Genomic DNA, 14,594 nt, shown 5'->3' on the forward strand with positions numbered 1-14,594 from the left:
CTAATTTTATTACATCATCATGATCATTTCAGCCATAGGACGTCCACTGCTGAACATAGGCCTCCCGCAATGATTTCCACAATGGCCGGTTGGTAGCGGCCTGCATCCAGATCCTTGCTGCCCCATCGGCCATCAGTTCTGCGTACTATGTGCCCATTTTATCACAGTCAGTATTTTAATGAAGGCTCAAGGTCACCCAAAGGGCGATGAAGCGTGCTTTTCACGGAGTTTCCGTGCATGACCGAATCAGAAATGAGGAGATCCGCAGGAAGTCTAAAGTAACCGATATAGCCCGTACAATTGCCAATCTTAAGCGGCAGTGGGTGGGGCACTGTTGCAAGCAACATTAAATGTTTTTCCTTTTTTATATTTTTTGCCAATGGCAACACTCATCTTACGTGGAGTCGGTGTTAAAATGGTGTCTTGAATATACCTAATTATTGTGATAACTGCAAATTACAATGTTTTCCTGTACCAAGACCTGCCAGACATCAGTCCATCATACATCACACACCTCACACTGCCTCCGACATGGTCCTTCGAGCTCATAGAGCTGATGGCCGCTGGGGCAGAAAAGTTCTCGAGTGGCAACCACGGGCTAAAAAGACGTTGTGCGGGCACTAGGCATGCTTTCCAGTAGGTGGACCGACGATCTGGTGAAGGTCGCGGGAAGTTCCTGGATGCGGGCAGCGCAGGACCGATCATTGTGGAAATCCACCAAGTATTCAACAGTAGTAATATAATAAATATCCTTAACGTTGAATGTTGAAATAACAAATACTTACTTAGTTATTTCAAACCAGTAATTTTTGTTTTCAATTTGCCAAGACTTGCAAAACAAGTTTGGTGTTGCATTCATTTATACATGGAGCATTCACTTACAAACATTCAATAATTCATTACGATCCCACTACTCCTGAAATATAATCTTCGCGTCGTTGGTACTAAAAATGAATTTGTTACAAAAATAAGCAAATTTATCCTTCATTTCATATTGTCTCTACACTGGACATAATTCTATACTACAATTCGTTAAATCGATACAGGTACATCCTGTATTACAACGAGAATGTGCTGTCCTCCCTACATACACGTTCTTTAAATTGTTATTGTTTTGGCTCTTTTATTTTAAGCCTGCGCAGACCACCGACTTTTAGTTGGCCGATAGTTGGGTCGGGCTGTTAATCAGTAAGGAGATGTATGAAAGTGCATCGATTTGGTACGAGTATCGGCCGATTCTGCTTACAAATTAGAATCAGTCCCAAATATCGGCCAACTAAAAGTCGGTGGTCTGCGCCTAGGCTTTGTGTACAAACCGCATGAACCCATACAGAAAAAGTGCTTCCAAAGAGGCTAAAATCATTTGACACGGACAAAGGTCAACCTCCCGCTCTTTTGTCTCATCTAACCCTTGCTATAAGGAAGCACCTGGCTCCGCTCGCACAATAACAAAAGATTATTAACCTCTGCCATATTTAAGTGCCCATTGTGTACTTAGACCTTACAGACACCTGAACAAGGAGCGAATAGATAGTTTTCCTTAAGAAGGCTGTGACGTCAAGGAAATTATAGAATTTTCCACGCTTCCGCGAGATAATTGTAGGTTTGTTCCGACCTCTAATAAGAATTTCTAGTGGCATCCAATGAAGTAGAAGCAACTTCTACGTAAACAATGAACCTCACCATCATCTATTATGCAATTTGTAACGATTTGAGGAATTATGTATTTAAGAACCTCAAACCTCGAGCTTGCTTACTTACTTGGCCGGCAAACATAAATTACCGCTGGGAAGCGAACTAGTTACCCCACATACCACGCTCCGATACGCAAACAATAATCTAGTGGGTCGAATAAATCGGTTTATACAGGGTGAATGTGATATGATACAGTATCCATAAATCGCGACAATAGTCCAATAGTATCGGTGTCGGACTGGCCGAATCGATATTCGAGGAACGTTGGTTCGAACCCCCATCGCCCCTGGACTATTATGGAACGAACTATTGTAACACGAGGGATTTTAAAAAATTTAATTACTAATTCTGATGTCTATTATATCCGTTTTCTAGTACCCATAGCTTTGCTCAGTTCAAAACTGGATGGCGCCATTCATGTCCAAGAATATTTATTTACTTATTTCAAGAAACTACTACATTGCTAGAAGATTAATAGCCGATTCCTATTTACTAGAATTCTAGCTAGCCGAGAGCTTAACGTTAATCATTCGACACCCGGTATTCGTAGTATTGTTGTTTTGTATGAGTGCCATACAAGAAGGGATCAAATCAAGGACATCCGTCTTTGGATTTCCTGGCATTGGGCTGTATGTGATTAATATTTATTTGGTTTAGGATTACATACAATAATTAAATGATGGATAAAATTAGCGTTTGATTGGCTAAACTTGCTATAAATTGGTTTTTTTCTTTACCATTTTGGGTGTGTTGGGAACAAGTGCTATTTGCACTGCGTAAACGTGTACTTTAAACATCACATTTGGATTGATGAAGCTATAAACATGTAAGAAATGTTACAACATCCGATAATTCATCAATTATGGTGACAAACTGAATGCCTTTCGCATTACTTGTAAGATATTACAGGCGTAATCAGTGTTAATTAGTTGTATCATGTATCATGGCCAGTCTAAGTAGTGGTGGTACTTTGTAGCAGTGTGTACCTTCTTCTATCGTGTTCACGAATAGACCAACAGGTCACATTCAGGTGCTAGAGTTTAGAACCCTTTCTATTATAGGTACTTTAGAATAAAATAGGAAAAACTTTATTGACACAGTATTAACTGTTGTCCCCATTGCGTTAATTTATTCGTAGAGAAGAATATTTTAGACAAGTGTTGCAGATGATAATGGGAATTAAAAGTACCAGAGTCACAAAACCAATCACCAAGAATCGTGGGGACAACATGAGATTTTCTATTGTGTCTAGTTTCTAGTTAAAGACTTAATTTCACTTTGAACCCGACTTACCCGACCCGTTCAATGATTACAATAAAATCTAAATCAAAATCATTCATCGACAAAATTTTCCATATTTTGCGTTTGATCCTTGTTGACGAGTGGCAAATAGTAGGTATGACTCAATACCAAGGTTTATAAAACCCAAGTTTGTTAGAAATACAGTAACTAACCTCAGTCCGGAATAAATTCTTAGAATGACAATTACTAGTTATAATTTTCATTGAAATCTCGACGTGAATTTCCCAAGAAAGATACACAAAGTAGTCCTCTGCTACTATGTGGTTTTATTGTAACTAAGTAATCTTATAAAGAGAAAAGATTTTATTATTTGTATTGAATAGGCTCCGTAACTACTGAACTGATTTGAAAAATTGTTTCACTATTAGAATCCTACATTATTTCTCATGAACATAGGCATATTAGGCGGCCTAGTTCGCCGGGTCAGCTAATATATTGCAATAAACTTGGTGTCAGATTAAATAAACAACCAAAGCTTGCTCACACTACGTCTTCCGGACCATGGTCGCCACTCGAGAACTTTTCCGCCCCAGCGGCCATCAGCTCTACGAGCTATGTGCATTGTGTCCCGCCTACTTTAGTTTGACAATTCTGAGAGCTTTGTGGGATATATCGATTATTTAAAACTGTGCACTAATATTATAAAGAGGAAAACTTTGTTTGTTTGTTTGGTTGTAAAGAATAGGCTCAAAAACTACTGGACTGTTTTTAAGAATTATTTCACCATTCGAAAGCTACATTATCCACAAGTAACATAGTCTACATTTTATTTTGGAAAAAAATAGGGTTCCGTAAAATATGTAGATAATGTAGTCCACGCGCGCGAAGCCGTGGGCGGAAAGCTAGTTTCTAATATAGTTTAACTGCAGGGGTTGACGGAAATGTTAGTATTGTATCCCACAAATTGATGGTAGTCTAAAACAATTTACTTAAAACCTTAAATAAATCGACGAATGAGGAAAATACCTTGTTATTCTTATTGCCTCACTTCTAAGGTACCACCTAGTGTATTAGTTAGATGTCATAAAGTAGTTTAATTTTTGAGGAAAATTGATTTAATATTAATGAACAACTTTTGTAATCGTTTGTAATGAGAATAAGAACTAGCAGGATGTAATAACAATTTGATAGTCCATTAATAATTTTACAACTCAAGTTAATTTTAGTGGATTAGATAATATTGTTGTATTAATTACCTTTAGATTAATTTTGATCTGGTTAAGCTTTGACAGTGCTGCAGTTAATAATAATAAAAAATGTAATGTGTGGGATAGTTGAAAATTTGTTGACTTACTTAAGGTCCTACGTTCCCTAGATGGGTCAGAGAGCGTCCCCAACAGTCGTCCGTCGCGTTCGGTCTTGAGCTTCACGTTTGATCTCGCTCCAAGTATTGCCGATCTTCTTCGCCTCGTCTGCTACAGTGCGACGCCAAGTTTGTTTGGGGCGACCACGTTTGCGTTTTCCTTGGGGGTTCCAATCCAGAGCCTGCTTGGGGATGTGATCGGGGTCTCTTCAGAGAGTGTGGTCGATCCTAAAAAAAACTTGTTAGTCATTTGTTTATCTATGCAGTTTAGGTGTTTAAGTAAATAATAGGTGATTACTACCTACTCATTATGGATTAGGTTTGCCTTCTAACTTTCCACCCATATTAGTTATATCTAAATATCTAATTGACCTTTTGTCCGCAGATATGGCCTGCTAGGCGCTTCAGGGTGCGGCAAGACGACCCTCCTCTCCTGCATAGTCGGTCGGCGCTCCCTCAACAGCGGGGAGATATGGGTGCTAGGAGGGAAGCCGGGGACAAAAGGTGAGTTCATCGTTTCAGCCAAATGACGTCCACAGCTGGACAAAGGATTTCCACAACCGGTCCTGCGCCGCCCGCATCCAGACGCGTGGAGCGTACTATGCTCGGAGTTTTCTTGCGTGATCGAAATGAGGAGATCTGCAGGAGAACCAGTGACCTGTCGATCACTATCATATATGTCGGGCTATGTCTAGACCGCAAAATTGCTAAAATCAAGAAAACATGGTTGTTGACAAAATTCCCAGTAAATGAAAACCTTATTGGGACTTTTAAACCAAATTATATTAGCGTCTTTTTCAGCAGAACTATACTCATAAAAAGTAAAGTGCCCACGGAGGAAAAAATCAAACCAAATAATCTCAAATAAATCTTAGGCATGTGCAGAGTAGAATAGGCTCACCTACATTGTCGTTGTCGGATAGGCGACTAAGGGACAAATATGCGAGCTTCAGGTCACCCCACCATGGGAAATGAACTCAATTCCTCCATTTGCCGCTGATAAATTGGATAGGGTTGTGTCTTGTTCCTGTAGTAGAGACTAAACGATGATGACAATCTAATCTAAGCCCTAATTGACCTGATGTCGATACGCTAATTTCAACCCTAGCCCCCTTATTACAAAAAGCTAAACTGGCGTTGATCGTTTAAACTGACATTTGACAACCAGCGTTCGTCGCGCGTTTAACTTTTTGTAATAATGGAATAAATGAGCTGATGATGACAAGCTTTTCTAAACCCCCAGGCTCAGGCGTCCCCGGCAAACGAGTGGGCTACATGCCCCAAGAGATCGCGTTATACGGCGAGTTCACCATCAAGGAGACCATGATGTACTTCGGCTGGATCTTCGGCATGGAGACCAGGGAGATCGTGGAGAGACTCCGCTTCTTACTGGACTTCTTGGACCTGCCCAGCGAGAATAGGATGGTGAAGAATCTTAGGTGAGTTATTAGTTACAGATGATTTCGACTTTTTTTATTTTCGTCGTCGTTTCAGCCGAAAGACGTCCACTGCTGGACAAAGGCCTCCCCCAAGGATCTCCACAAAGACCCGTCCTGCGCCGCCCGCATCCAGGTACCTCCCGCGACCTTCCCCAGATCGTCGGTCCACCTAGGGAGGCCTGCCCACAGTAAGTCTTCCGGCTCGGCTCTCTTTTTGTTTTACTAATGAGATATTCCTTGTAGCGCACCCATTTTGAAGAGCCCTAGCTAAAGCAGGTTGGAACAACCTAAAAAGTGCCCTTCCAGGAATAGTGAAAGAGCGAACAAGGGTGTGCTTCGAAGAATACCTCATGGCAGAAACATAAAGTTAAGTATTATATAGTATATAGTAAGTAATTATCAAAACAAAAATTCAAAATAAGATACCAGCGAGATGCGAAAGCGATTGATTGAACCATACTTAAACTATAATAAATATTAGAAGAAGACATTTCGTACAAGAAACTTACTTATTTCCTATTCATATGTACTTTTACACAGATGTGGCATTAGCTGACATACTTTAATGGCTTATATCAATATCTTTTGTAAGATCCTAAATTATGAAATTAATATTGTATTCAGTTTTGATAAAAAATATTAAAAAAAAGCACTGACTCATCATCACACATCTCAAAAGATGAACTCACTCTTCCGTAACTAAAAAACTGTATATAATTGGTTAAGTAACTAACTTTCCCCTGGCTTATTTATATTATTATCTTAGTTTATTGCGATTTCTTTTACCTCAGCGAATTATAATTCATTTAATTAACAAGATTAATTGCCAGTTCGCTGCTAAGTACCTATGTAATGGTGAACCTATTTTCAACNGAAATATTGACAGAGCTACGAGTATGAACTAAAGAAGTTTCCAAAAAAGTATTACCCTTATCTGTTTCAATCGTATTTATTATTTGTTTCAAAGATTGTCAAGTTCTATCGACACTATCGTATCAGGCATTTGAGTGCATTTCTCATCCGATTCGAACGATTTTCTATTCAGACTGCGCCAAAAAGTGCTCATGTTTTCTTTTTCTTCTTCTCCTCTATGGCTATTGTGTTTGCACGTTTGCCAATGTCACGTGAGCATAGCCATTACACGAGAGTATATTTTGACAGGTTCGTTATTGTTGACAGATATGGCAGAAGCGTCAGCAGGCCGTGTGCGTGCGACACGCCTTCAAGCACTACGGGTCCAACAAGCGGCCCAACCACGTGCTAAGTAACCTCAACATGACAGTCGCTAAGGGCACAATGTGAGTACTAATTGTATTACATCATCATGATCATTTCAGCCATAGGACGTCCACTGCTGAACATAGTCCTCCCCCAATGATTTCTACAATGGCCGGTTAGTAGCGGCATGCATCCAGCGCCTTCCTGCTACGTTTACGAGGTCCTCACCTCAGTCCACCTTGTGGGTGGAACTCCAGATCCTTGCTGCCCCATCGACCATCAGTTCTGCGTACTATGTGCCCTATTTTATTACAGTCACTGTTTTAATGAAGGCTTAAGGTCACCCAAAGGGCGATGGAGCGTGCTTTTCACGGAGTTTTCCTGTGTGATGGAATCAGAATTGAGGAGTAGTAAGAAGTAAAGTAACCGACATAGCCCGTACAATTGCCAATCTTAAGCGGCAGTGGTTGGGGCATTGTTGCAAGCAACATTAAATGTTTTTTTTTTTATATTTTTTGCCAATGGCAACACTCTTGTACGCAATCTTACGTGGAGTCGGTGTTAAAATGGTGTCTTGAATATAATTATTGTGATAACTGCAAATTACGGTGTTTTCCTGTACCAAGACCTGCCAGACATCAGTCCATCATACATCACACACCTCACACTGTCTCCGACATGGTCCTTCGAGCTCATAGAGCTGATGGCCGCTGGGGCAGAAAAGTTCTCGAGTGGCAACCACGGGCTAAAAAGACGTTGTGCGGGCACTAGGCAGGCTTTCCAGTAGGTGGACCGACGATCTGATGAACGTCGCGGGAAGTACCTGGATGTGGACAGCGCAGGACCGGTCATTGTGGAAATCCACCAAGTATTCAACAGTTGCAATATAATAAATATCCTTAACGTTGAATGTTGAAATAACAAATAAATACTTAGTTATTTCAAACCAGTAATTTTTGTTTTCAATTTGCCAAGACTTGCAAAACAAGTTTGGTGTTGCATTCATTTATACATGGAGCGTTGATTTACAAATATTCTGTAAATGAATACGATTCCACTACTCCTGAAATATAGTATTTTTCACGAAAAAGTTGCAGAATTTAATCTTCCCGTCGTTGGTACTAATACAGAACATTATCGTTCATTTCATATCGTCTCTACACTGGACATACTCTATCCAGTGTTCCGCAAAATTTTTGTGTTCAAGGTAAACGAAGGGAAATCCAAAATTTTTGGAGGTACACCACACATAAAAAATCATTTTTTAAGTAGGTAATTAACCTTTTTTAGTCTTACCCTTACTTACTAAAAATATGTTTATAAAAGATAATCTTATTTACATACACGTTCTTTAAATTATTATTGTTTTGGCTTTTATTTTGTAACTGTGTAGGTAAACAAATTACAAACTTCTGGAAGACATATTGAAAAAGTTCCAAAGAGGCTAAAATCATTTGACACCAACAAAGGTCAACCTCCCGCTCTTTTGTCTCATCTAACCCTTGCTATAAGGAAGCACCTGGCTCCGCTCGCAAGGACACCATAAGAAAAGATTATTAACCTCTGCCATATTAAAGTGTCCATTGTGTACTTAGACCTTACAGACACCTGAATAAGGAGCGAATAGATAGTTTTCCTTAAGAATGCTGTGACGTCAAGAAAATTATAAAATTTTCCACGCTTCCGCGAGATAATTGTAGGTTTGTTCCGACCTCTAATAAGAATTTCTAGTGGCATTCAATGAAGTAGAAGCAACTTCTACGTAAACAATGAAACTCACCATCGGCTATTATGCAATTTGTGACGATTTGAAAAACTTTGATTGGATGATATAGTTATGGCTAATCTTCTATATATATAAAAGAAAGTCGTGTTAGTTACTTCGCTTATAACTCAAGAACGGCTGAACCGATTTAGCTGAAAATTGTCAGGGAGGTAGTTTAGAGCCAGGAGAAGGACATAGGATACTTTTTATCCCGTTATTTATTGCCATTAAGGCGGAACAAAGTTCGCCGCGTCAGCTAGTTATGACATAAACAAAACATTTGATTAGATTTGAAACAAGTAAAAGTTCATGCTGTAATATTAAACCTCCATCCAACCAATGCTGTAACATTTGCCGGGATTGAAACTCACAACTACAATGAAAGAGTTTTACCGCTCACCAGCTGGCGCTACTGTAGAGTAAGGTCACTGTCATAAGTCACGAAGGGTGGTGGTCAAGTGGCGAAGACAGTGGCGCAAACTGGTCAGCGGTAAAGCGGTAGAAAGATTACCGAATTTGGACTCTCTAGGATGGCGCCACTGTAGAGTAGGGTCATTTCAATCTCCATCCAGTGTTGACAACTGTTTTTTTTTTCTTTTCTCTATCATGCGATCAGTTCGAAGACTATAAGCAGATATTTTCTGAATTGTTGAGTATAAAAACGTTAACCCTCATTGCTGAAGAATTGTTATTTGTTATCGCTTGAGGAATTATGTATCTACGAACCCCGAACCTAATTATCACTTGGCCAACTAACATAAATTACCGCTGGGAAGCGAACTAGTTACCCCACATACCACGCTCCGATACGCAAACAATAATCTAGTGGGTTGAATAAATCGGTTTATACAGGGTGAATGTGATATGATACAGTATCCATAAATCGCGACAATAGTCCAATAGTATCGGTGTCGGACTGGCCGAATCGATATTCGAGGAACGTTGGTTCGAACCCCCATCGCCCCTGGACTATTATGGAACGAACTATTGTAACACGAGGGATTTTAAAAAATGTAATTACTAATTCTGATGTCTATTATATCCGTTTTCTAGTACCCATAGCTTTGCTCAGTTCAAAACTGGATGGCGCCATTCATGTCCAAGAATATTTATTTACTTATTTCAAGAAACTACTACATTGCTAGAAGATTAATAGCCGATTCCTATTTACTAGAATTCTAGCTAGCCGAGAGCTTAACGTTAATCATTCGACACCCGGTATTCGTAGTATTGTTGTCTTGTATGAGTGCCATACAAGAAGGGATCAAATCAAGGACATCCGTCTTTGGATTTCCTGGCATTGGGCTGTATGTGATTAATAATTATTTAGTTTTGGATTACATAATATAATAAATGATGAATAAAATTGGCGTTTGTTTGGCTAAACTTGCTATAAATTGTTTTTTTCTTTGTTGCCTTTAAATCTACACTAATATTATAAAGCTGAAGAGTTTGTTTTGTACGCGTACGAAGTCGCGGGCGCAACTAGTTTTAAATATTTTTCAAAGATTTTTAACAGTTTTACTAGTTTGGGTGCGACTCGTTGGAACAAGCGCAATTTGCACTGCGTAAACGTATACTTTAAACATCACATTTGGATTGATGAAGCTATAAACATGTAAGAAATGTTACAACATCCGATAATTCATCTATTATGGTGACAAACTGAATGCCTTTCGCATTATTTGTAGGATATTACAGGCGTAATCAGTTCTAATTAATTGTAACGATTGTATCATGGCCAGATTGGCCAGTCTAAGTAGTGGTGGTACTTTGTAGCAGTCAGTGTGTACCTTCGTCTATCGTGTTTACGAATAGACCAGCAGGTCACAACACTTCAGGTGCTAGAGTTTAGAACCCTTTCTATTATAGATACTTTAGAATAAAATAGGAAAAACTTTATTGACACAGTATTAACTGTTGTCCCCATTGCGTTAAATTATTCGTAGAGAAGAATATTTTGGACAAGTGTTGCAGATGATAAAGGGAATTAAAAGTACCAGAGTCACAAAACCAATCACCAAGAATCGTGGGGACAACAGGAATACATGAGATTTAATATTGTGTCTAGTTTCTAGTTAGACTTGGTGTATCTATCTCTTTTGAACTCGAAAACCTATAAATTAAAATTAATTTATCGAAAATTTTTCCATATTTTGCGTTTGATCCTTGTTGACGAGTGGCAAATAGTAGGTATGACTCAATACCAAGGTTTATAAAACCCAAGTTTGTTAGAAATACAGTAACTAACCTCAGTCCGGAATAAATTCTTAGAATGACAATTACTAGTTATAATTTCCATTGAAATCTCGACGAGAATTTTCCAAGAAAGATACACAAAGTAGTCCTCTGCTACTATGTGGTTATATTGTAACTAAGTAATCTTATAAAGAGAAAAGATTTTATTATTTGTATTGAATAGGCTCCGTAACTACTGAACTGATTTGAAAAATTCTTTCACCATTACAATCCAACATTATTTCTGATTTAATAAACAACCAAATCGTCGGTCCAACTAGTGGGAGGCTTCCTCACACTACGTCTTCCGGTCCATGGTCGCCACTCGAGAACTTTTCCGCCCCAGCGGCCATTACAGCTCTACGAGCTATGTGCATTGTGCCCCGTCCACTGCCACTTAATTTTGGCAATTCTGAGAGCTTTGTCGATTGGTTAATAATCTAAATTGTATATAACTGAAAGGTGACTGACATACTGACATAGTTATCTATCAACGCACAGCCCAAACCACTGGACGGATCGGGCTGAAATTTGGCATGCAGGTAGATATTATGACGAGGCATCCGCTAAGAAAGGATTTTACGAAACTCCACCCCTAAGGGGGTAAAACGGGATCCACGCGTACGAATTCGCGGGCGGCCGCTAGTTTTGAGTATAGTTTAGCTGACGGGGTTAACGGAAATGTTAGTATTATGTCCCACAAATTGATGGTAGTCTAAAACAATTTACTTAAAACCTTAAATAAATGACGAATGAGGAAAATACCTTGTTATTCTTATTGCCTCACTTCTAAGGTAGTGTATTAGTTTAGGTGACATAAAGTAGTTTAATTTTTGAGGAAAATTGATTTAATATTAAGGAACAACTTTTGTAATCGTTTGTAATAAGAACTAGCAGGATGTAATAACAATTTGATAGTCGATTAATAATTTTACAACTCAAATTATTTTTAATTTTAGTGGATTAGTTGTTGTATTCATTACCTTTAGATTAATTTTGATCTGGTTAAGTTTTGACAGTGCTGCAGTTAATAATAAAAAAATAATGTGTGGGATAGTTTAAAAAAATGGTTGGACATTTGTTCATCTTTTTGGCTCAAATTCTCCAATCACCAGCGTCGCTGCAGGAGGCCTGTAGCGGCCTAGACAGGCTGTTTGCTTTCTGGGGGATCTGGACTGGTTGGAGTAGGAAGATAATCCACAAAGCGCGTACAATGGCCAAATCGAGACGCTAACGCCCGTATTCACAACCTCTATGAGGTTTTACAGTGCTCGTGGACGCACAGGGTGACACACGAGCCAACCACAGAGCTCTATTCAACGCTGTGCATTCGATTTGCTGCTTCGTTTGTGAATACGGGCGTAAGTGCGGTATTCGATTGCCCTGCAAAACTTACTTGTTTATCTTTTCAGTTTAGGTTTGTCCTTTGACCTTCCAATCTGTATATCTGATTGACCTTTTGTCCGCAGATATGGCCTGCTAGGCGCATCAGGGTGCGGCAAGACGACCCTCCTCTCCTGTATAGTCGGCCGGCGCTCCCTCAACAGCGGGGAGATATGGGTGCTAGGAGGGAAGCCGGGGACAAAAGGTGAGTTCATCGTTTGAGACAAATAACGTCCACTGCTGGACAAAGGCCTCCCCCAAGGATTTCCACAATCGGTCCTGCGCCGCCCGCATTCAGGTGCGTGGAGCGTACTATGCTCAGAGTTTTCCTGCGTGATCGAAATGAGATCTGCAGGAGAACCAGTGACCTGTCGATCACTATCATATATGTCGGGCTATGTTTAGACCGCAAAATTGCTAAAATCAAGAGTACATGGTTGTTGACAAAATTCTCTGTAAATAAAAACCTTATTAAGGGACTTTTAAACCAAAATTTATTAGCGTCTTTTTCAGCAGACATATAAAAAGTAAAGAGCACACGAAGGAAAAAATCAAACCAAATAATCTTGCCACGTGATTCCAACAGAGTAGAATAGACCCAACCACATTCTCCCCGTCGTAAAGGCGACTAAGGGTCAAATCCTCCATTTGCCGCCGTTAAATTGGAGAAGATTGTGTCTTGTTCCTGTAGTAGAGACCAAACAATGATGACAATCTAATCTAAGCCCTAATTGACCTGATGATGATAAGTTAATTTTATTATACCCCCCCCCCNTTGAACGATTATTTTTTTGTTGAATAGGTATTATCAAAAGGGTGGTTTCATGCGAATTTGAAGAAAATATTTCACCCCCAAGGGTGGAAAATTGGGGATGAACTTTTTTATACGCAATATTTTTAATTTTTAGTTTTTTTTTTGTGTTCACGCATTTGAAGTCGGTTTTATTTTTTTTAAAAGTTAATTATCTATTGTATTTTCAACAAACAAACAACAAACCTACTGCAGTATAAGTTGAGTAAAGCCTACGCGCAGACCATCGATTTTTCGTCGGCCCATAGTTTAGTCGGGCAGTTGATCAGTATGGGCATGTATGGAAGTGCGCACATTACACCGATTTGATTTGGCCGATTCTTCATACAAATTAAAATCGGGCCCAACTATCGTCCAACTAAAAATCGGTGGTCTGCGCCTAGTCTAAAACTATTGAACATTTTCGCCCACGTGTCGTGGCTCCAGAATGCACGAGTTGTGAAGGATGTTGATAACTAATAATAAAGATCTAAGTACTCATAAAAACAAACATAATGCAAAATCAATAAGTAAATTGCAATAAAAACTTTACCATATAAAGTTACAGTTTATTACATACCCGTATTGCATCCAACAAACCATAATGCAAGCTCTGCTTAGTCCTTTCTTATGGATGCCTACGTTATACAAGATAACACACCTTCCAAGTTTCAGGTCTCTACGATCAGCGGATTAGACAAAGCATTTTATATGTGCAGGCGACCGGCGCACCAGGCTAGACACTGGAAGTGTCTTGTCTGATGTGCCGGCGACTGTAGGAACCAATTTGCATGTGTGTATTATTACTTAGTTAATATGTACAATAAGTTACACTTATAACAGTTAGCACGAGAACGACTGCCGACAAACTGTTATGCAGTTTGGCAGATTAGTATTAAGTAAAATCGATGTAACTTTTATGAGACAATAAAATAAAAAAAAATAAAAAATATTAAGTAAAAAAATATCTTTGGACATTTTACACCGCGCCTCTAGTCCCAAACTAAGCAAAGCTTGTACTATGGGTACTAGACAACGGATAACATATGTATAGTAGTTAATGGATGTAAAAATCGTTACTTAGCTGTATTACAAAAAAGATGTACATGTTTTTGTAGCAAATGCAATAATCAAATCGGCACTAACAACCCACTTTAATCCTCCTACGTCATTTGACATTAGTGGCGTACAAATGATTAACCTAAGCACGAAGTTGAAGCAACGACAAAAAGTGTTTGTGTCGTTATAAGCACTTTATTTTGAATGTTATTTTGTAAGACAATATTCTACTTAGGAGCTAAGTCTATAAATAACTTTCGTAGCAGAACGGGATTATTCCCACCTCTCGTTCCCACCGCTGCAACTTCTGTGTAGCCCGGATTTACAGCTTGACCGCCATAAAAACCCAACCAGTCAAGGTCAAGTTTGTAGCGGGGAAAAGTTAAACTGTCATTGGACCCG

General features: G+C 39.2%; 1 protein-coding gene across 5 annotated transcripts in view; it reads left to right on the plus strand.

Moving 5' to 3' along the window:
* snu (ABC-type transporter snustorr) overlaps positions 1-14,594 on the plus strand; it is a 152,262-nt gene that overhangs the window by 106,964 nt on the left and 30,704 nt on the right. For all 5 annotated transcript variants that reach the window (XM_028323186.1, XM_028323185.1, XM_028323187.1 and 2 more), the window contains 2 exons: positions 4,686-4,804; positions 5,544-5,739. In XM_028323186.1, coding sequence (XP_028178987.1) covers positions 4,686-4,804; positions 5,544-5,739 — 315 coding nt within the window. The remainder of the gene's footprint in view (positions 1-4,685; positions 4,805-5,543; positions 5,740-14,594) is intronic.

Source organism: Ostrinia furnacalis, unplaced genomic scaffold (genome assembly GCF_004193835.3).
Source record: "Ostrinia furnacalis isolate ACB-3 unplaced genomic scaffold, ASM419383v2 OfSCF0620, whole genome shotgun sequence".
Classification (NCBI taxonomy): domain Eukaryota; kingdom Metazoa; phylum Arthropoda; class Insecta; order Lepidoptera; family Crambidae; genus Ostrinia; species Ostrinia furnacalis.